The following is a 21244-nucleotide window of genomic DNA, read 5'->3' as shown; positions in this document are numbered from 1 at the left end:
GTGCCTATGATAGTGTATTCATAGATTGCACACAGCTGAGGTAAGAATCTCTGAGACTGAGTATATCTCAATAAAGACCTCCAAACTGAAAGCCACCAGGAATATAAAACAAATGCACAGAACAGAATATCCCAGAACTGTGGGACAATTTTGGAAGCTGCACAATGGAAATGCTAGGGAGAGAAGAATGAGATAAAGGAGCAGAGAAATGTTAAAATAGTAATGACTGAGAATTTCACAGAAATAATGTCATCCATGAAACCACAGATCTTGGAACTCAGTAAACTCTAAGCCAGATAAATTGTAAAAACAAACATCAAAACACATTAGTAAATGATTCACTGACATATCATAATCCAAAGTACTGAAAAATTAAATGCAAAGAAAAATTATGGGGGCAGGTGTTCATCTTAGACATTAAGTTACCAAGTTTTGGGTGTGAGGCTGCATTGTAGCATAATGATTAAAGCTGCCCTCTATGTGCCAGCACCCCATATGGGTGCCAGTGCCTGTTCCAGCTGCTCCACTTCAGATCCAGCTCCCTGTCAATAGTCTGGGAAAAGCCGCAGGAGCTGACCCAAGCGTTTGGGCCTCTGACTACCATGTGGGAGACTTAGATGAAGCTCCTGGCTCTTTGCTTCAGCCAGGCCCAGCACGGGCTGTTGTGGCCATCTGGAGAATGAAACAGCAGATGGAAGAAAGCAAATGTCTGTGAACACAAACTTTACACGCTTAACAAAAAATAACTCAAAATGGGTTATAAACCTGTATGCTAAGTGCAAAGCACGCCCAAACACCTTGATTTTGGTGTTTTCTTTTTAGATAAAACAACAAATTCATGATCCATGGAAGAATTAATTGATGAGCTGGATGTTTTAATCAAAACATTTCTGCCCTGCAAAAGATTGTGTTAAGGGTTTGACACTGTGGTGAAGTGGATTAAGCATTCCCCTGCGGCACCAGCATCCCATCTGGGCACCTATTTGAGCACCAGCTGCTCCACTTCCAATCCAGCTCCTTGCTGATGGCCTGGAAAAGCAGTGGAAGATGGATCACGTGCTCAGGCCCCTCCATCCTTGTGGGAGACCTGGAGGAAGCTCCTGGCTCCCAGCTTCAGATCAGTGCAGCTCTGGTCGTTGATGACATTTGAGAAGTGAACCAGTGGGTGGAAGACCTCTCCCTGTACCTCCCTCTGTCTGTAACTCTGCCTCTCAGTAAATAAATAAATAAAAATATTTAAAAAGAAAGTGTCAGGAGAATCAAACTACAAGCTACAGTCTTGGAGGAAATATTTGCAAAAGATAATATCTGATATCTGATAATGGACTGTTATCCAAAATATACCTAAAATTCTTAAATCTCAACAATAAGAAAATAAATGACACAGTTAAAAAGTGGACCAAAGAACTTAACATAAGACTCAGTAGAGGAAACATGCAGACATAAAGTAGCATGTGAACGATTCTGTTCATCTTATGTCATCAGAGAAATGCAAATAAAAACAGCAATAGGAAACCATTACATAGCTACTTGAGTAGTTACAATCCATAACATTAGCCAAAACGAAAGATAGGATGTGCAGCAACAGGAACTCTCATTGATTGCTGGTTGGGTGGTAAAACAGTACAACTACTTCGGAAGGCAGTTTGTCCCAAAACTAAAATATACTCACCATATGATCCAGCAATTGCACTCTTGATATTTACCCAAAGGAGTCAAAAACTGATGTCTATACCAAAACCTACACATGGACGTTTATAGCAGCTTTTTCCATAACTGCCAAAACTTGGAAACAAATGAAGAGATAAACAAACCATTTTACATGCCAACTGTGGGGTATTATTCAATACTAAAGATAAAATAAGCACTTTTGAATCTTATTCAACACTAAAGACGAAATGAACCATGAAGCCACAAAAAATGCAGGAAACTTAAATGTGTATAACTAAGTGAAATGAAGTAAATTGAAAAGGCTACATACAATATGATTCCAAATCTATGACATTATGGAAAAGGGAACATTATAAGGAAGTAAATAGATAAGTAATTGCCAAGGGTTAGAGAGGAGGAAGAGATGAAGTAGTGGAACATGGGATTTTTCAAGCAGTGAGATTATTCTTCATGGTACTAATGACGGATCTACCTCTTTGGACATTCCCTTAAGCCATGGAATGTACAACATCAAGAGTGAACCCTAATGTAAACTCCAGGCATTGGTGACAATGATGTATCAATGCTGTTTCATCAACTGTTACAAGTGTACCAGTCTTGTGGGGAGACTACCCATGTGCAGGGATAGAGGGTACATGGGAAATCATTGTACCTTCCACTGAATTGTGCTATGAGTCTGAAACTGATATAAAAAAGTAAAACCTCTTAAACACAAAAAGCAATTAGAGTTATTCTCAAGTGTCATATAATCAGTAAAATTAATGCTTCTCTCTCTTTTTTAAAATGAATTATTCATTTGAAAGTCAGTTACAGAGAGAGAGGAGACACAGAGAAAAATCTTCCATATACGGGTTCACTCCCTAGATGGCCACAAACAGGAGTCAAAAGCTTTTTCCTGGTCTCCCATGTCGTTAGCAGGGGCCCAAGAACTTGGGTCATCTCCCGCTGCTTTTCCAGCAGGAAACTGGATCAGAAGTGGAGCAGCTGGAGCATAAACCAGTGCCTATATGAGGTGCCAGCATCACAGATGGCAGCCTTACCTGATATGCCATAAGACCAGCCCTTTCATGTTCCCCTTTGGGGTCTAATGCCTTGATGGTGATAGCAACTTCATTGTGTAAGCCCTGAACCATACTTGGCTTGCCATACACACTAATGCAGCTTTGCTTTGGAACTTTGTTCTTTCATTATTTTTGGTGTTCAAAACTCAGATTACAATGATTCACATTTGTTTTTCTAGAATATACTGAAGTTGCCTGTAAAAATTAAGCAAATGCTTAATTTGGCTTAACAAAGCCCAAAACTGAGAAGGATGAAGGAAATCACTAAATTTGAGTGATGATAATAAAATAATTCTTGGTATTTATAAAAAATTCCACCCAGGAAACCAAAACAGGAGATATGAGCATAGGTATAGTTGTAATATTCTCTGAATATACTCTTACCCTGTAAGTTGGCACGCCACATATCTGATCCCAGTTTCATTTTTCACTCTTCTTTATAAAGGTTCAGAGTATGACATCCTTGAGAGAATGATTTAGAATGCAACTGACAGGTGGTTTGGAAGAGGCTAGGACAGTGGAGGAGATACACAGTGCTTGCATAGAGAAGAAAGGCTACTTGCACAGGCTGTGTCATGGAAACTAAGCAGGAGAAGGGCCTCTACGTGACATTGACATTTGAATTTTGGAAGCCATTAGGAAGGATATTTAACTAACTTTGGCTTCAAACCCAGCCCAAATGACTGCATAGATGCTGCACCACTAGGTGGAGAAATGAGGTAGCTGGAGAAAACTCCATGGCAATGATAATTTGGACCTGCGGACAAATGACCTAGAGGTCATCAGCACTTTATTTGTCATGGGTCCAATAGTCTTGTAGTTTATGAGCAAGAGCATCAGTCTTTTCCTGCTCATCATGAAGTTTCTCAGTCAAGTAGGTAAACTTCTTAATCAGTTCTTCCAGGATGGACTTGAGATGCATTTTTTCACTTTTCAAAATTTTAATTATTTTTAACATAGTCAATTTGTAGATACAAGTCTAAGAACATAATGATATTCTCCCCTCCCAGCCTCTTACCCTCCTTCCTTCTGTCTTCCTTTTTTTTTTTAATTTTTGAGATAACATAATTCAAATTTACATTACAGTAAAATAAGAAGGGAAACAAGTAAAAGCAAAAAGACCCTAGTTTAGTAGGAATGTGGCAATAGCCATAAATAATAATTGAATATATACATGATATGAGGCGTAAAGAGAAGATTTAGAACGGAGATAAGAGAAGACTTAGACACAAGGAATCTCCTCCCACTTTCTTGAACACTCACAGAAGTGGTAGAGATCCTAAATAATGTCTAGCTCAAACATGATGTTAAGTGGCCATTTGGACTGGTTGTCATGGTCAGACATGGGCCATGCCCGATTACGAAGAAATAAGAAGCAATAGCGTTTGAAATCTGGGGCCAATTTGAGAGCAATAAGATTATTTAGGGAGGGCTGGTGCTGTGGTTCAGTGGGTTAATGCCCTGGCCTGAAGTGCCGGCATCCCATATGGGTGCCGGTTCGAGACCTGGCTGCTCCACTTCTGATCCAACTCTCTGCTATGGCCTGGGAAAGCAGTGGAAGTTGGCCCAAGTCCTTGGGCCCCTGCACCTGGAAGAGGCTTTGGATCTGCACAGCTCCAGCCATTGCAGCCAATTGGGGAGTGAACCAGCAGATGGAAGACCTCTCTCTCTCTCTCTGCCTCACTTTTCTCTGTGTAACTCTGACTTTCAAATAAAAATTAAATAAATCTTTAAAACAAAAGATTATTTAGGTGATGCTCCAAGAGGAGTGTCAGACAGACCGCAGGAGGAGGAAGCTCCCATAGCGACCTGAGGGGTCAGACTGGCAGGTAGCAGGTATCCCTGAGATCATGGCAGTCTGATGAGGAGAGTAAGGGAGCAGGGAGTGAGATCATCACTGGCATCCACTATCATTTGAGGTGTAAAGCCCAAAGGAGTTGTGGTGCCTGGTACCAGGACTTCAAGACAAAGCAGAGTGAAACCACAACCCGAGTAGAGGCCTCAGTGGGAGAATTAGCCATTTCCGATCTTAGCTCAGGATTTGGAGGTTGATGTGTGAACAGGAATCATAGAGCATTTGTTGATGAAGAAGGAGGTCTGGGGGTGGTTTTGTGGTTGGTAGGAGTACAGGATCCCAAACCAGCTCAGATTCCCAAGGGGAGAGCAAGGTTGGTGGGAAAGCCTGGGTCCAAGTCACAGCACCAATGATAGGCCACCACAAAACACACCAAACTCCAGAGTAAAAGGAAAGGTTTTATCTGGAGGTGGAGCGACAAGCTGGAGAGAGAGGGTGAGGGAGAGAGCCTGTGTGGAAAAACAGGTCTTATTATAGCCTTGCAGAGAAAAGGAAGTGGGAGCAGTGAATCCTGTTAGGGTTGGAGTTGACACTTGTGGTTGGGCCATTTGGTCACCTGACTCTTAGTAAGCCAGGCTGGACTTAGGAACTGAAACTTATTCTGGAAGACCAAAACTTATTGGACAAGATGGCAGCTGGGTTATAGTCTGAAATGGTGCCCAAGGTTTAAGATGCCGCCTCAGAGAAGATGGTGTTTGTTTCAGGAACAGAAATTATATGCTATTATTAAATTTTTCAATACATGTAAAGCTGTGCAAAAATATAAAGTTAATTTAACAGTATGAAAAAATCACAGTACATACTTAAAGTTGAATTCCACTGATGCAAGTACAGAACTAACAAATGTATATGAGGCTGAAGTGAAAGATAGTCAGGGAATGTAAAGTGGAATATTGAAAGTATCAAGTACATTTGTCATTCAATATTATTTGAATTAATACTCTGCATTCTGTTAGAACACATGTCAATTCAGTAAAGCCATATTAAAAGAATAAATATTGACTTATGATCACAAGTAGTGCCTTCTATGAAGAAAAGGAAGCAGTATGTGAGAGACATACCAGAGGGATGGTGTATAAAGTAAACTAGTTGAATTCTTTTTCAGTTACTATAGTCATTAAATGGATATTTTCCTGATTACATTCTGGCACATTTTACATTGGTTATCCAGCGTTACATTTGTAATACCAAATTAGCCAATAATTGGGTTTATTTTAGAGAAATCATTTAACTCAGCTTCAAGTGAATCCACCATGGACTGTCACTAGAGTTTTTGGTGACTCAGAACAATCAAGTCCATGACTGATGTGGAAATCCTTACCATTTCTGTTTGGTACAATTACTGCACTATATTAATCATTTTTAGATATCCTGGGAACACTAGCTCATTCTTCCCTCTAGTTACAGGCTTAGATGATTTAGAAATTAAATAATCAGAGGTCAGTGAATAAACATAAAGGTAAAGTAAGTTGTATAAACTAGAAATCAACCAGAGAAAGTTAACCACTTCCATGGAAGGAAGGAGGAAGGGAAGCAAGGAAGAGAGGAAGCAAGAAAAAATACTCACTAGTGGCAGAACCGATCTAAATCTGTGTTTCAAAGATGTTTCCCATACAGCATTATGGGAGAAGTTATTTAATGCACTGGGTATGGATCTAGACCGCTTTTTGGAGCCCTAGTCATCACTGAAGTATATTACTTGTTATGTTGACCCATTATATTTCAAATCTCTGTTTAACATATTTTGTCTCTTATTCTCTTTTCCAGAATAAAATATGGATTAGACTTGCTTAAAGAGCCTTTTGGTTGCCAGATGTAATGATTTAGGTAATGCAATAGGCACAAGTGTATCATATCTGCACCAGGATTTTCATCTGAAGGAGCACAGTGATAATATTTCTAAACCTTTGTATAGAGGCAGTTAAGGATGCCATTAGTTATCTTATATATTTTAAAAGAATTCTCCAAGCACAGTATAATGGAATTGAACAGAAGGCAAGCAAAAGGCTGCATACACCATTTGAAGAAGTTGATGGGTGATAATTGTGTAGGATGCTTACTGGTTTTCATGTAAATATTTTAAAAAGGTGAGTAAATATTAAATAATTTTCAAAAGTCTACCAGAAAGCAAACGGTTGTCTAAGTGCTGGAGATGTGGCACTGAGCCTTATTTCAGAGGAAACTTCATGGGCATTATAGTCCAGCGCAAAAGTGGACAAGAAGCAGGCAATTAAAAGCTAAAAAGATAAATGGCAAAGCAGTGGTATTAGGTTGGCAAATCACAATGCATGCACAACTGTAGATCAGATTTTATAGTTATGATTAGGTTTTTAATGTAAGAAATACAGGAAATAGTCTAAAAATTAAAGTGTGCAAGGGTATATGGTGGAGTTTTTTTTTTCTAAATTAGAACTGTGTAAAATGCTAACGATTGCAGGCATGCTGTTGATATTTTATGCTGTTTTTGCAGTGTATAGAAGAAAATAAATTATTGATCATTGTTTGAAGTCAATATTTTTATTATGTTGCAGATTTTATGTAAGTCATTTGCATGGAAAAATGGGAAAGACAAAGGGGTTGGTGTTAGTGGGTTCATGTACATGTCTCATTATTATCATTTCAACTAATCTGTGTCGCAATGATACATGGGATAGAAAACCAAAAGGAGAATGGCATTAATGCTCTGGGAGGGGCTGGTGCTGTGGCGCAGTAGGTTAATCATCCACCTGCAGCACTGCCATCTTACATGGGCTCTGGTTTTACTCCTGGCTGCTCCTCTTCCGATCCATCTCTCTCTCTGCTGTAGCCTGGAAAAGCAATAGAAGGTGAGCCCAAGTCCTTGGGCCCCTGTACATGAGTGGGAGACCTGGAAGAAGCTCCTGGCTCCTGATTCATATCAGCTCAACTCCAGCAATTGCGGCCACTTAGGGAGTGAACCAACAGATGGAAGACCTTTCTCTCTGTCTCTCCCTCTCACTGTCTGTAACTCTACTTCTCTAACAAATAAATAAGATCTTTTAAAAAATGCTTTGGGAATAAGAAATGATGTCAACAGAATTCTACCAAATGAAGGGAAACATTGACTGGTAGACTAAAATGAAATACATTAATTCCTACAATGCAATCACCAATACTTAGATCTAAGGAAATAGTCACATGACTCCTTTCACAGGAATTTTCCTCTTTCTCGCATTTTTTTCAGGGCAATATGAACATCCTTATTTCTCAGGCTGTAGATCAGAGGGTTCAGCATGGGCACAACAACAGTATAAAATACAGATGACACTTTTCCTTGATCCATGGAGCTGAGAGATGATGGATTCAGATACATGAATGCAGCAGAACCAAAGAAAACAGCAACGGCTGAAATGTGGGAGCTGCAAGTGCTGAAGGCTTTGGTCCTGCCTTGAGTGGAACGAATACGAAGGATGCTCGCAATGATTAGGGTGTAGGAGATAAGGATGGCCAGGCTGGGGGTAAGGATGTTAATTCCACTAAAGATGAGAATCAGCAATTCATTGGCATAAGTACTAGAACAAGAGAGCTTTAGGATGGAGATAAGATCACAGAAATAATGGTTGACTACATTCAATTTGCAGAAATAGATTCTAAACATGCAGCCTGTATAAACTGATGCACAAACCACACTTATAGTATACACCCCTACAATCAGGGAAAAACAGACCTTATGGGACATGTTGACATTGTAAAGCAAGGGGCTACAGATGGCAACATAACGGTCATAGGCCATTGCAGCCAACATGTAACACTCTGCTACAGCAAAAACCAGGAAGAAATAGAGCTGAGTCATGCACTCAGGGTAGGAGATGGTGTTCTTCTGTGCCACAAAGTTCACCAGCATTTTGGGGGTAATGACAGTGGATTGACAGAGATCAATGAAGGACAGACTGCTGAGGAGATAGTACATGGGGGTGTGCAGGTGGCAACTGAGCCCAATGAGTATGATCATGCCCAGGTTGCCCACCACAGTGACCACATAGATTCCCAGGAATAGGAGCAAGAGGGGCAGCTGCAGCTCTGGCTGTTCTGTGAGCCCAGCCAGGATGAACTCTGTCACCGTGGAATGATTTCCTGCTGCCATTGTTTCTGGTCACTTCCTGATGGGGCGAGAGAAGAATATGGTTATTGGTGAGACTTTGTTGCTATTTTGTTTTTTTGTTTGTTTGTTTGTTTTTGACAGGCAGAGTGGACAGTGAGAGAGAGACAGAGAGAAAGGTCTTCCTTTGCCGGTGGTTCACCCTCCAATGGCCGCCGCGGCCGGCGCACCACGCTGATCCGATGGCAGGAGCCAGGAGCCAGGTGCTTTACCTGGTCTCCCATGGGGTGCAGGGCCCAAGCACCTGGGCCATCCTCCACTGCACTCCCTGGCCACAGCAGAGAGCTGGCCTGGAAGAGGGGCAACCGGGACAGAATCCGGTGCCCGGACCAGGACTAGAACCCGATGTGCCGGCGCCACTAGGCGGAGGATTAGCCTAGTGAGCCGCGGCGCCAGCCCTGTTGCTATTTTGTTTTAGAGAAGGGCATCCCTTTTCCCCAATCCTTATGATCATTTAATAATGGATCAATTTATCACAGTAGAAATGATGTCAGTTTAATAACAATTTAGCCTTATTTTTCAAACACAATAACTTTAACTTATATAAAAATATTTTGTCCATGTATTTAGTACTGTAATGATTTACTTTAAAGTGTATTTTTAATGATCACCAAAGCAATATTATTAACCTGAGATTTATATATTTAAATATATAGAGCAGCCAGGGTAAAATAGCATAATTGGATGATTAAGAACTTGTAGAGGGCAAGCCCAGTCTAAAGATAGCAAGCTTTGGGGTCTGGTGCTGTGGCATAGTCGGTGAAGCTGCAATCTGTGCCTCTGGACTCCAGTTTGAGTCCTGGCTGCTCTACTTCTGATCTAGCTCATGAATAATGTACTTGGGAAGCAACAGAGGATGGCCCAAGTGCTTGTGCCCTGCACACACATGAGAGACCCAGAAGAAGCTCCTGGCTCCTAGCTTCGTATCGGCTCAGCTCTGGTCATTGTGGCCTCTTGGGGAGTGAACCGCTGGTTGGTAAATCTCTCTCTGTCTCTCCCGCCCCTCTCTCTGTAACTGTACCTTAAAAAAAATAAAGGTAGAAACTTTTAACAACCTGAAACTAACTTATGGCAGGGACATTACTATTTCAGACTGTTTAATTATATGTAATTAAATCAAATATATTTAATGGAATATAAATTATTAATTTATATATAAATTCTATATAATATACTCTATATATTATGTATATATTAGAGAATATGAATTTCTGCACAAAATTTAAGATTTCTAAATGTTATCAAAATTAAGTATTATCTACAATTATTGATCATATCTTTCAGCTGGAGTGACCTACAGTTAGCTAGTTTGTGGTTTCTGAACCAAGCCCTTGTGCCTTCTCTGGAAGGAAGGAGATTGAGTAGTGGTTAAAGTGTCAAGCCATAAGTCAAAGGCCATGTGTTCACGCTTTGACACCATCACTAACTCACTGACTGCTGCAAGGAAAATACCACTTTGCTTTATGACTTTCAAACCAACAAGAAAATGACTTCACTTATTTTATAATGAAATTGGCAGAGTCTTATCAACCAGAGAGTGAACATGATTTTTGCATTGTTGATACCTAGTAACACCCTATCAATTGAAAAACAAGCAATAATTAATTATAGATTTAAAACTGCAGAAATGGCAACCTAAGTATTCTAATTTTATTTTCTTTTTTTTTAAATTTCTGTGAATTGGAAAGGAGCTTAAAGCAGAGGAATAGGCCTGGAAAACAGATTTATAAGCATGGTTTCCTATTCTGGTAGGCAATGACTACAATATTTTATTGCATAGAAGACATTCAAGTTTCAAATAGATGAATTGTGTTATAAACATAAATGTAAAATATAAAAATATCTAACATATCTTACATGAAAATAAATCTTAAAAATGTCAGATTAATATTTAAAAGCCATAGTATGAATTTCTGGAAAAACAAATCAAAGAAAATCTTTGAATGTTTATGATTTTATGAGACTTGCATATAAACAAAAGATAAAAGCAAAAATACAAACAAAACTCAAAAAATACAAACAAACTCATTCAATTGTATTTCACCAAATTTTAAAATAAAATTAAAGACATAATTAAGAAAATGCAATGGTAAATTCACAGTTTTATGTCTGGCAAAAGGCGTTAACCTAAAATATGTTAATAGAGACCAAGTGATTAAGGGGTCAGTTAATACACCAGCATTCCACATTAGAAAACCTGGGTTCAAATATCATATGTTCTCCCTGATAGGCGACAACTACTGAGCACCAAAGGGGAAACTTGTTGAAGTGAAATAGACACTATGAGAAACAGTGACTTGATCAGCTCTTGTCCTGACGGTTGATGTACAATGTAATACTTTATCCATTATAGTATTTTTTTTTTGTTCTAGTACCATTGGTTGAACTCTGTAATTAACACACAATTATTCTTAGGTGGTTAAATTTTAACTGAAAAGTGATCCCTGTTAGGAATTTGGAAAACATTATGCTGAGTAAAATAAGCCAATCCCAAAGGGACAAATACCACTTGTTCTCCCTGATGGGTGACAACTAACTGAGCACCAAAAAGGAAACCTGTTAAAGTGAAATGAACACTATGAGAAACGGTGACTTGATCAGCCCTCACCCTGACTGTTGATGAGCAACGTAGTATGTTATCCCTCTTAGTATTTTTTTTGTTTGTTCTACTTAATACTTTTGGTTGAATACTGTAATCAATACACAATTATTCTTAATTGCTGAAACTTAACTGAAAAGTGATCGCTGTTAAATAAAAGAGTGGGAGTAAGAGAGGGAAGAGATGTGCAATTTGGGACATGCTCAAGCTGACTTACCTCAAACGGTAGAGTTAGAAACATACCAGGGGATTCCAATTCAATCCCATCAAGGTGGCATGTACCAATGCCATCTCACTAGTCCCAGTGATCAATTTCTGTTCACAATTGATCATAATGTTAGGACTAAGAGCCAAAGGGATCACATAAACAAGAATAGTGTCTGCAAATACTAGCTGATAGAATAAAAAAGGGAGAGAACGATCCAACATGGGAAGTGAGATACACAGCAGACCCATAGAATGGCAGATTCCTAAACAGCACTCTGGCCTCAGAATCAGCCCTTAAGGCATGCGGATCCGGCTGAAATGCCCATGAGAGTATTTCAGGCATGGAAAGCTAAGACACTCTGGGAAAAAAAAAAAAAAACTAAATGAAGGATCTCCACGAGTGAGATCCCAGTGGAAAGAATGGGTCATCAAAGAAGGAGGTACCTTTCTCTGAAGGGAGGAGAGAACTTCCACTTTGACCATGGCCTTGTCTAAATATGATCAGAGTCAGTGAACTCAGGGGGCTTCCATAGCCTTGGCAGCTCATGACAAGAGCCTAGGGTGATTACTGATGCCATAAACAAGAGTGTCAATTTGTTAAGTCAACAATAGGAGTCACTGTGCACTTACTCCTCATGTAGGATCTTTGTCCTTAGTGTGCTGTACATTGAAATTTAATGCTATAACTAGTACTCAAACAGTATTTTTCACTTTATGTTTCTGTGTGGGAGCAAACTGTTGAAATCTTTACTTAATGTATGCTAAACTGATCTTCTGTATATAAAGAGAATCGAAAATGAATCATGATGTGAATGGAAGGGGAGAGGGAGTGGGAAAGGGGAGGGTTGCGGGTGGGAGGGACGTTATGGGGGGGAAGCCATTGTAATCCATAAACTGTACTTTGGAAATTTATATTCATTAAATAAAAGTTATAAAAAATTAAAAGAAAAAAAAACCTGGGTTCATACTTTTCTCAAAATATCATATTGTTCCTCTTAAGTATATACTATTATTATTTGCAAATTAAGAGAGTAAATAAATGCAATAACTGAATCCAGCTCCTGACTCCAGCTTCATGTTAGTATAGACCCTGGAAGGCAGTAGTGATAGCTCGGGCAATTGGTTTCCTACTACCCATCTGGGAGACCCATTAAAACCCACATCAACTATGTATTCCACATTTTGAATGTCACACAAAACACAGTGTAACTCAATTTAAAATATTTCCTGAGTTCTTTTTCATTGTGTCATTGATTATACATAATTGAATGGCTAACTTTCCAGAAACTGAGGGTTTTTTTCCATTCCTTTTTAAATTGTTTCTTTCAGCTTCATAGTGGTCAATGAATATACTGAGTTATTAAAGTTATTTCAAATTTCTGAAGTTTTCCTAATAAGTCACCAAATGCTCATTTTTATAACTGTTTCCAGGTCTTTCACATAGGTGCAGGGGCCCAACTACTTGGGTCACCTTTTTCTGCTTTTCCAGGCACATTTGCAGGGAGTTGGATCAGAAGAGGAGCAGCTCTCAAACCAGCGCCTATATGGGATGCCAGCATTGCTACACCAATGCTACACCACAATGCAGGCCCCTGGGTGTTGAATCGTTTAGTCAGCACTAACAAAAACCAGAAAAACTCATAATAAGTAGAGGAATTTATCCTATTTATGAAATAGAAGACTCCATATTAGAAAGGTGTTAAAATTCTCAAATGTATGACTAGACTTAATCAAATTCATGCATACAATATCTAAAGAAATAATCATTACTGTAAGGTATCAATAAAGTCCTAATAGAGCTGTTTCACTGTCTATTTTCATCTCTTAAGGTTTATAGAAGATATCAGCTTGGTGTGACATTGGAGTAGAGACAAAATATTGATTTGTAAAACTTACAATATTGGATACTAGAAACTCAAGTTCAATATTATAATATGTCATCTTTATTCTCTATATCTCTTTCTCCTTGAATCTGTCTCCATTCAGCATCCATTTATAGGATCAGTAAATGCTTCTTTTCTAGATTCTAGTTTGTGTCAAATGTCTAGCTTGGGGGCTAGTGCTGTGACGTAGTGGGTAAAGCTGCCACCTGCAGTGCCAGCATCCCATATGGGTGCTGGTTCGAGTCCTGGCTGCTCCACTTCTGATCCAGCTCTCTGCTGTGGCCTAGGAAAGCAGTGGAAGATGGTCCAAATCCTTGGGCCCCTGCACGCACATGGGAGACATGGAAAAAGCTCTTGGCTCCTGGCTTCAGATGGACGAAGCTCTGGCAGTTGTGGTCAATTGGGGAGTGAACCAGCGGATAAAGACCTCTCTCTTTTTCGGCCTCTCCTTCTCTCTCTGTGTAACTCTGACTTTCATATAAATAAATAAATCTTTAAAAAAATGTCTAGCTTGTGTCAAAGCTATATTCTTTACACAATATGGACATGACATGGAGAGACTTCATTTTTGATTCCCACAGGCAAATGCCGCAGGCACTAAACGTGCTTGTGGATAAGCTCATGTGGGCCGGTTGCTTGGCAGTCAGGCATAGACACAAACTTGAGCACAGACTGTTTATTACTACAGGGGTTTACCAACATGATTGATCTTCAGAGTCGCTTAGAGAGATCATAATGTTTGCCTAAGATGACAAATGTAAAACTGTAAACATGATTATAATGAAAGTCAAAAGTTCCTTAATCATCTCCCTATGCTCTCAGTCCTGTTCCCCAGAGACAATGTACTCTCTGTTGAGTAGTTCCAATAAACATTTCTGTTTCTTGTTCTTTGAAAGGTTCCCTCCATGGCTGGAAATAATTTGTACTGCGATTAACAGAATAAAAATTCATTAATGTTGTATGAACTTCCCATGTTACGTGGGGATTAGAGTTGGGCACTTGGTTCCATGATCTCCAGGATTTGAACATTTCATAATTGTGTTCTACAGGTATTTTCTTAGTATTTTCTAAAAAATTAACTATAATCTCAGAAGATTTATCCAACAACTTGCAAAATTCTCTGAACTTAAATGGAGAAATCTTCATTGTTTTATTTGTTTAATTTAGATTTGCTACTTCTATACCTGAGTTAATGAAACAGATTTCTGAGGGTGAGGTTCAGATATTTTTAAATCTCTAAAAAATAAAAATACAAACAAAATAAACAAAGCTAGCAAATCAGTTACATAAATATCAAGCTTTGTGGAAATAGTTGAAATACACAAGTGAAAAATTACCACGGCAAATATCTAACTTCAAAAATTAGTTTAAAATTAATTCTTTTTATAAAAGATATCTAGCTCCAGTGAAATTCAAATGAAAGAGTCTAAGCACAACTTTCAAAAAGTTAGTGAAGGCCATAGTACAATGTGTGATGAATAAAGCAATTAAATATTCTGGATTAATTTCTACAATATGATTAGAATGATCAGTAATAATTTCATTAAGTTTGATAAGCTTCACAACTCATGTATCGTGTTTCCGTGAGTTGTAATGCTGCTTAAGTACTAATTTGGTCTCTGGAGGTGATGGAGAGTAACCTGTAACATCCACATCTACTTAGTGGACACCAACAGCTATAAAATGTGCCAGTTATTTATCCCATATGCAGTATAGATCCCACCACATTCTGTATACACAGTGAGGTTTGTGAGCACTAGTCTGCACCTGTGGTATTGTACTTTGAGTTTTATGTTTAGTAATGGATATCCAATTTAAGTTGAAAGGTGTTGAGAATCTATGAAGATCTTTGTAAATACTTGAAAGTTTGGGATAATTAGCATGCATTTTTAAATATCCCAAGGGACGCATAAAAGGAAGAGAGTTTTATTTTGCATATATTATTTGACACATTTAAGAATATAAACTTTAGTGACTATGAGAAAAATATTCCTGCATTTCTGATTTTATAAATGCAATGATCTTGCCGGCGCTGTGGCTCAATAGGCTAATCCTCTGCCTGTGGTGCTGGCACCCAGGGTTCTAGTCCCAGTCGGGGCACTGGATTCTGTCCCATTGCTCCTCTTCCAGGCCGGCTCTCTGCTGTGGCCAGGGAGTGCAGTGGAGGATGGCCCAAGCTCTTGGGCCCTGCACGCGCATGGGAGACCAGGAGAAGCACCTGACTCCTGGCTTCAGATCAGCAAGGTGTGCTGGCTGCAGCGCACTGGCCACAGCGGCCATTGGGGGGTGAACCAACAGAAAAGGAAGACCTTTCTCTCTGTCTCTCTCTCTCACTGTCTACTCTGCCTGTCAAAAAAAAATGCAATGATCTTGGTCATTGAATATATTCAACCATAATCTTAATGATGATATACCTTCACAAAAACTAGGGGAAATTTTCCTAAATTTATCCTTTGATCTAGTATAACTATCTACTATCTCCTACCTCTCCACTCCCAGTTCCTGAAGTCCTATTTTGCAACAGAAATATTAGGCTTCTTGCAGATTCTGGAATATGTCACATAAATTTAGTTGTCTGCATTTTTATTTGTGCTCCTTCCACTTGAAAGAATCTCACCAAACAGTTTCTCTCTCTTGTTTTCTATTTGTGTTCATGTCACTACGGAACATTCTCCCATTTCTTTTTTTTTTTTTTTAACAGGCAGAGTGGACAGTGAGAGAGAGAGACAGAGAGAAAGGTCTTCCTTTGCCGTTGGTTCACCTTCCAATGGCCGCCCCGGCCAGCATGCTGCGGCCGGCGAACTGCACTGATCCAATGGCAGGAGCCAGGTATTTATCCTGGTCTCCCATGGGGTGCAGGGCCCAAGGACTTGGGCCATCCTCCACTGCACTCCCTGGCCACAGCAGAGAGCTGGCCTGGAAGAGGGGCAACCGGGACAGAATCCGGTGCCCCGACCAGGACTACAACCTGGTGTGCCGGCGCCGCAAGGTGGAGGATTAGCCTAGTGAGCCGCGGCGCCGGCTACTCCCATTTCTAATAATTGAGTAGACCTTCCTACTGCAAGCTTAGAAAGTTGTAATTCCTAAGCAGTACATATTTTGGCCGTGAACTACACTGTAAGCTGGATAATGCACCAAAGTTACTCTCATCTGTATCCTCAGTAACTAGCACAATATGACATTTAACAGAAAGTTAAAAAGCATTTTAGGAATAAATGAATACAATAATTAAATAAATACATGAAAGAATTTGTTAACATTTGTCTGAGTTTTCACACTGTTTACATGCAGCCTAGTAAGCACAAATCACAACTGTAAAAATGAAAACACTCACTTTTCTTCTCTCTTGAGTCTCAGTATCCAATTTTATGTGAAAGTTGCTCTCTCACTTGGAGAAGTACATTGATGCTGGTACTAGGAGCTGCAGGTACCCAGCGTTCTGTGAGCTGTAGTTCTGAGAGGGCAGGGTCCAGCTCTTAGTCTCAGAGTACCTTTTGAAGCTGGACTGCATCCCAGGTCAGCATCGTCAGTTCTTCAGTTTGTGTTTCCCCAGTCTCAGGGGAGCAAACATCCACATCTCTCACAGTCACCTGTGTGACTCCGATTGCTCTACTGTGAAGGTCTGTCCAGGTTTTGGATCTGATAGGTACTAAATATCACAGAGACAAATGCTCTCCAGGGATTTCCATTTCTCAGGGATCATACTCTTTAAATAAGCAGCAATTAAAGTAGACACTTCCCCAGTTGTTCTCCTGACAAGCTTAGTCATGTCAATCCATAATCAGGATTTGTGCATATACATCAAGAATTTCTTAAAATGTTTATCTTATTCATATGGAATATGATAATTATTATAGTAATCATTTAAATATACTTGTATGTTTATGTGCACTACACCTACCATTATATTCTTAGAATTGTATCAACAAACTATATGGAATCTGTTAAAAACTAAGTAATATTCAAAAAAAGAAAGTGAAAAAATTAAAACATAAAAATAGAAAATAAAGTGTTTTCAACTCAAACTATAGTAATGTGGTATTTTCATGTTGGACAACTTTCTTTTTATTTTTACTTCTGGGTGGGGTCTGAAAGTCTAGATTTTCATAAGCTATTTATTTATTATTTATTTACAACCACTGCTACTGGTTCACGACCCACACCACATGATTAGCATGGTTTAGAGGTCCACAGCATATCCTAACTAGTTATACCATTTCAACTATAGGATTAGAAATTATAAAATAAAATAAACTACTTGGCAGATCTCATACACCTATCTCAATAGTTTCTCAAACATGGAGGAAGTATATTACGTTGTTTCTAAGTTTAACAACACCAGAAATTCAGTTGAATGCCTTATATTCAATAGTGTATTCTACTACTGTCTCCAGAGAAGCTATGGACTGAAATTGTTCTACATTAATTGGACTTCATGGTTGAAGTGGCCAAAGTCAGAATTAATCAAGCTCTGAACATATGAGAATGGTCATACTGATCAAATTGTTGTAAAACATCATTTATAATGTATGCACTCTACTACAGAAGTTAGAGGGTAGAGATATGGATCATCAGAACTCAGGAAATACAAATCAGAAATTCTAGTCTGGTTCAATACTATTCAACAATGTATTATGGCTTTTTAAAGTATATCCTTAGTCCTCATTTTCAAAAAAATAATTGATCCTTACTTAGTACTTAGTAATTGGAGTTAGCAATTAGTGTGTTCAGTTTAAAGTATAACCATTTATACCGCATAAGAAAACTGGAAAAATTTTAAAAATGTGCCAGAAATCTTGTCTTTTAGAGGTTGATTGGAAGAGATTATATTCCAAGATGGATAAATAGAGGTGCCCACCACTTGCTTCCTCTTCAGAGAGGTACTTAGCAACAAATGAAATACAGAATTTTGAGCTGAGTGGTTGAGGTGAAGTGCTGGAACTAAGGGGATTACAAGAGGAACCCTGTAAGACATAGAGACTGGGATGACAGGACAGATAGAAAAGTTGAACACTAGTAACTGCATCCCAGGTACCCAGTTGGGAGAGCTCTCAGTTTACAGGCAAAGGATGGATGGATGATCTCCAATAGACCCATTAAGGATGCCAACCATCCTGTTATATGTGGGATTTGCAGTAATCACAGGCCTGGGGCTCAGGGGAGGAGGTACCTAGTGTCTGCATGTTAGCTTTGCTTCAGAGAAAGAAATCACATTGCCTACACTCAACTATCAGAGACCAGGCCACCACAGCATGCCACCATATTGAAAATAATGAAAATTATTGGAAGATATTCTGTCTTAGAGTATGGAAGACTAAGCATATTCCATCTCTAGGGCCCCATGACATTTTGTCACATTTGAACAAAAGTGCAGACTTGGAAAGCCAAGTATTCCTAGCATGCAACTGTGATACCAATAGTCACAGTCCTTGCACTGCAAGTGACAGATGGTTCAGAAATGGGGGAGACCCATAGAGTGCCCTCACTTCTATTATGCAGAGCTACCCATATCATCCATATCACCCAGCCATCCCACTGTTGTGTATATATTTCAGGGAAATGAAATTAAGGTGTCAAATAGGTATGTGTACTCTCCTGTTCATTGCAGTATTATCCACAGTAAGTAAGATATGGAATCATTGTAAGATTCCATCAATGGAAATATTGATAAAGAAAATTAGGATATAGATATAGATAGATATTATTAAATCTCAGAAGAGGATATTCTATCATTTGTGTCAATATGGATGAACCTGAAGGACACTGTGTTAAGTGAAATAAACTAGGCACAGGAAGACAAATGCTACATGAACTCACTTAATCAGAAACCCCAAAGTTGAAATAACAAGTAACTAAAAGACGACAGATGAACTAAAATTAAATATATTGAAACATCAATTCATACCATGTGATAATCAATGATATAGATAAAAACTCATCTTCCTATTATGATGTTCATAGTGATATTCTCACTAACATCTTCTTCAGAGCAACACTGACATCTTTATTACGAAGACTGTAGATCAGAGGGTTCAACATAGGCACGACTATAGTGTAAAACACAGATGATACTTTGCCTTGGTCCATGGAGCTGACAGATGATGGTTGTAGGTACATAAATGCTGCAGAACCAAAGAAGATCACAACTGCCAACATGTGGGAGCTGCAAGTGCTGAAGGCTTTGGTCCTGCCTTCAGTGGAGCGAATGCGGATGATGCTGCCAATAATGAAACTGTAGGAGCTAAGGATGGCCAGGGTTGGGATGAAAATGTTAAGTGAACCAATACCTAGAACTAACAATTCATTGACATAGGTACTAGAACAAGAAAGCTTTAGGAGTGGAAGAAGATCACAGAAGTAATGGTTGATCACGTTCAGTTTACAGAAATGAATTCTAACCATGCAGCCCGTATGAGCTGATGCATAAACCACAGCTATACCATATACCCCTAGAATCAGGGAAAAGCAGACCTTATGGGACATGATGACATTATAAAGCAAAGGCCTACAGATGGCAACGTAGCGGTCATACGCCATTGCAGCCAGAATGTAACACTCTGCTATAGCAAAAACAAGGAAGAAGTAGAGCTGAGTCATGCATTCAGGGTAGGAGATGGTGTTCTTCTGTGCCACAAAGTTGATCAGCATTTTTGGGGTAATGACAGTAGAGTGGCAAAGATCAATGAAGGACAGACTACAGAGGAAATAGTACATCGGGGTGTGTAGGTTAGAACTGAGCTCAATCAGTGTGATCATGCCCAGGTTGCCCACCACGGTGACCACATAGATTCCCAGGAAGAGGAGGAAGAGGGGCAGCTGCAGCTCTGGTTGTTCTGTGAGCCCAGCCAGGAGGAACTCCGTCAATATGGAATGATTTCCTGCTGTCATTGCTTTGGGTCTGTTTCTGAAGAGAAATGAGAAAAACAGGTTGTCAGAGGGATTTCATTGCTATCCTGTAGTATTTATGATCCCTGGTTTAAATACACCCTTGGTCTTTAACGTTATTACTTAACTTGTGTCAATGTGTGCAAGCAAAGTCTCAAGTTAAAATTTATTAAAGCTTGCTTTCAAGTATTAAAAATTTATCTTACATTAAACATTTTATAATCATTGAAGATGTTTGACTGTGTTTTGTTTTGAGCATTCCATTAATTTCAAAATAGTATTTCTAAGTTCAAATTCACAAACTAAATATGTAGAGAAACAGTTTTATATGAATAAAACTGGCTCAGTGACAACTTGGAGAGAGCAAATCCTGTCTACAGACAGTACCCTTTAATTACTTGAAATTCTATCCACACAGACTTTCTAGTTGTCATAATTTTATATTTTAATGTAAGTATCAGGAAATATGGATTTCTACATAAAATCCTCAAATACCTTTCAAAACTTATTAAAATAAAGCAATATCTATAGCAACCACTTTGCAAATCTATTAGTGCCACAGTGAGCTGGTTTGTGGTCCCTGGACCAGCTGTGGTTTTAAATGGCAGCCGGATGAGCAGTGGTTAAACGCTGGGGTCTTAATGTCAAAGTGCCTCTGTGATAATCTGTTCATGTTCAGCTGACTCCTGTGGGGAAGTAAAGTAACCTCCTTGTGTCTTGACTACAATTCTGTAAAAGAATTTATCCGAAAGTAAACACAGTCATTATTGCGTTGTTGATACCTATTAGCATTCTAATTTTAAAACAAACTATTGATTTATTTATTTGAAAGGTTGAGTTACAGAGAGGGAGGCAGAGAGAGAGAGAGAGGTATCTTCCATCTTCTGTATTACCCCCCAAATGGCCACAATGGCTGGAGCTCGGCCAGCCAGAAGCCAGAGCTTCTTCTGGGTCTCCCCTGTAGGT

At 39.1% G+C, this 21244-nt stretch overlaps 2 protein-coding genes across 3 annotated transcripts; both read right to left on the bottom strand.

Moving 5' to 3' along the window:
- Positions 1–7753: 7753 nt before the first annotated feature.
- LOC100353893 (olfactory receptor 8G5-like) lies at positions 7754–8831 on the bottom strand. Its single transcript, XM_008267132.4, has one exon. It carries the CDS (start codon positions 8687–8689, stop codon positions 7754–7756), a length of 936 nt encoding a protein of 311 aa, XP_008265354.4. The 5' UTR covers positions 8690–8831.
- Positions 8832–18061: 9230 nt separating this feature from the next.
- Positions 18062–20281, bottom strand: LOC100337693 (olfactory receptor 8G1-like). Of its 2 annotated transcripts, XM_017349231.2 has the most exons (2): positions 19367–20281; positions 18062–18079 (listed from the first exon to the last, which is right to left on the bottom strand). In XM_017349231.2, exons 1-2 carry the CDS (start codon positions 20279–20281, stop codon positions 18062–18064), a joined length of 933 nt encoding a protein of 310 aa, XP_017204720.2. The 2 variants fall into 2 exon arrangements, with proteins under 2 accessions (XP_017204720.2, XP_002708345.2); XM_002708299.2 differs by lacking the exon at positions 18062–18079 and having other exon boundaries at positions 19349–20281.
- Positions 20282–21244: the final 963 nt, after the last annotated feature.

The sequence above is a fragment of the Oryctolagus cuniculus genome, chromosome 1 (genome assembly GCF_964237555.1).
Source record: "Oryctolagus cuniculus chromosome 1, mOryCun1.1, whole genome shotgun sequence".
NCBI lineage: Eukaryota > Metazoa > Chordata > Mammalia > Lagomorpha > Leporidae > Oryctolagus > Oryctolagus cuniculus.
Note: the sequence above shows the minus strand (reverse complement) of the source record. Positions and strands in the feature narration are given on the sequence as shown.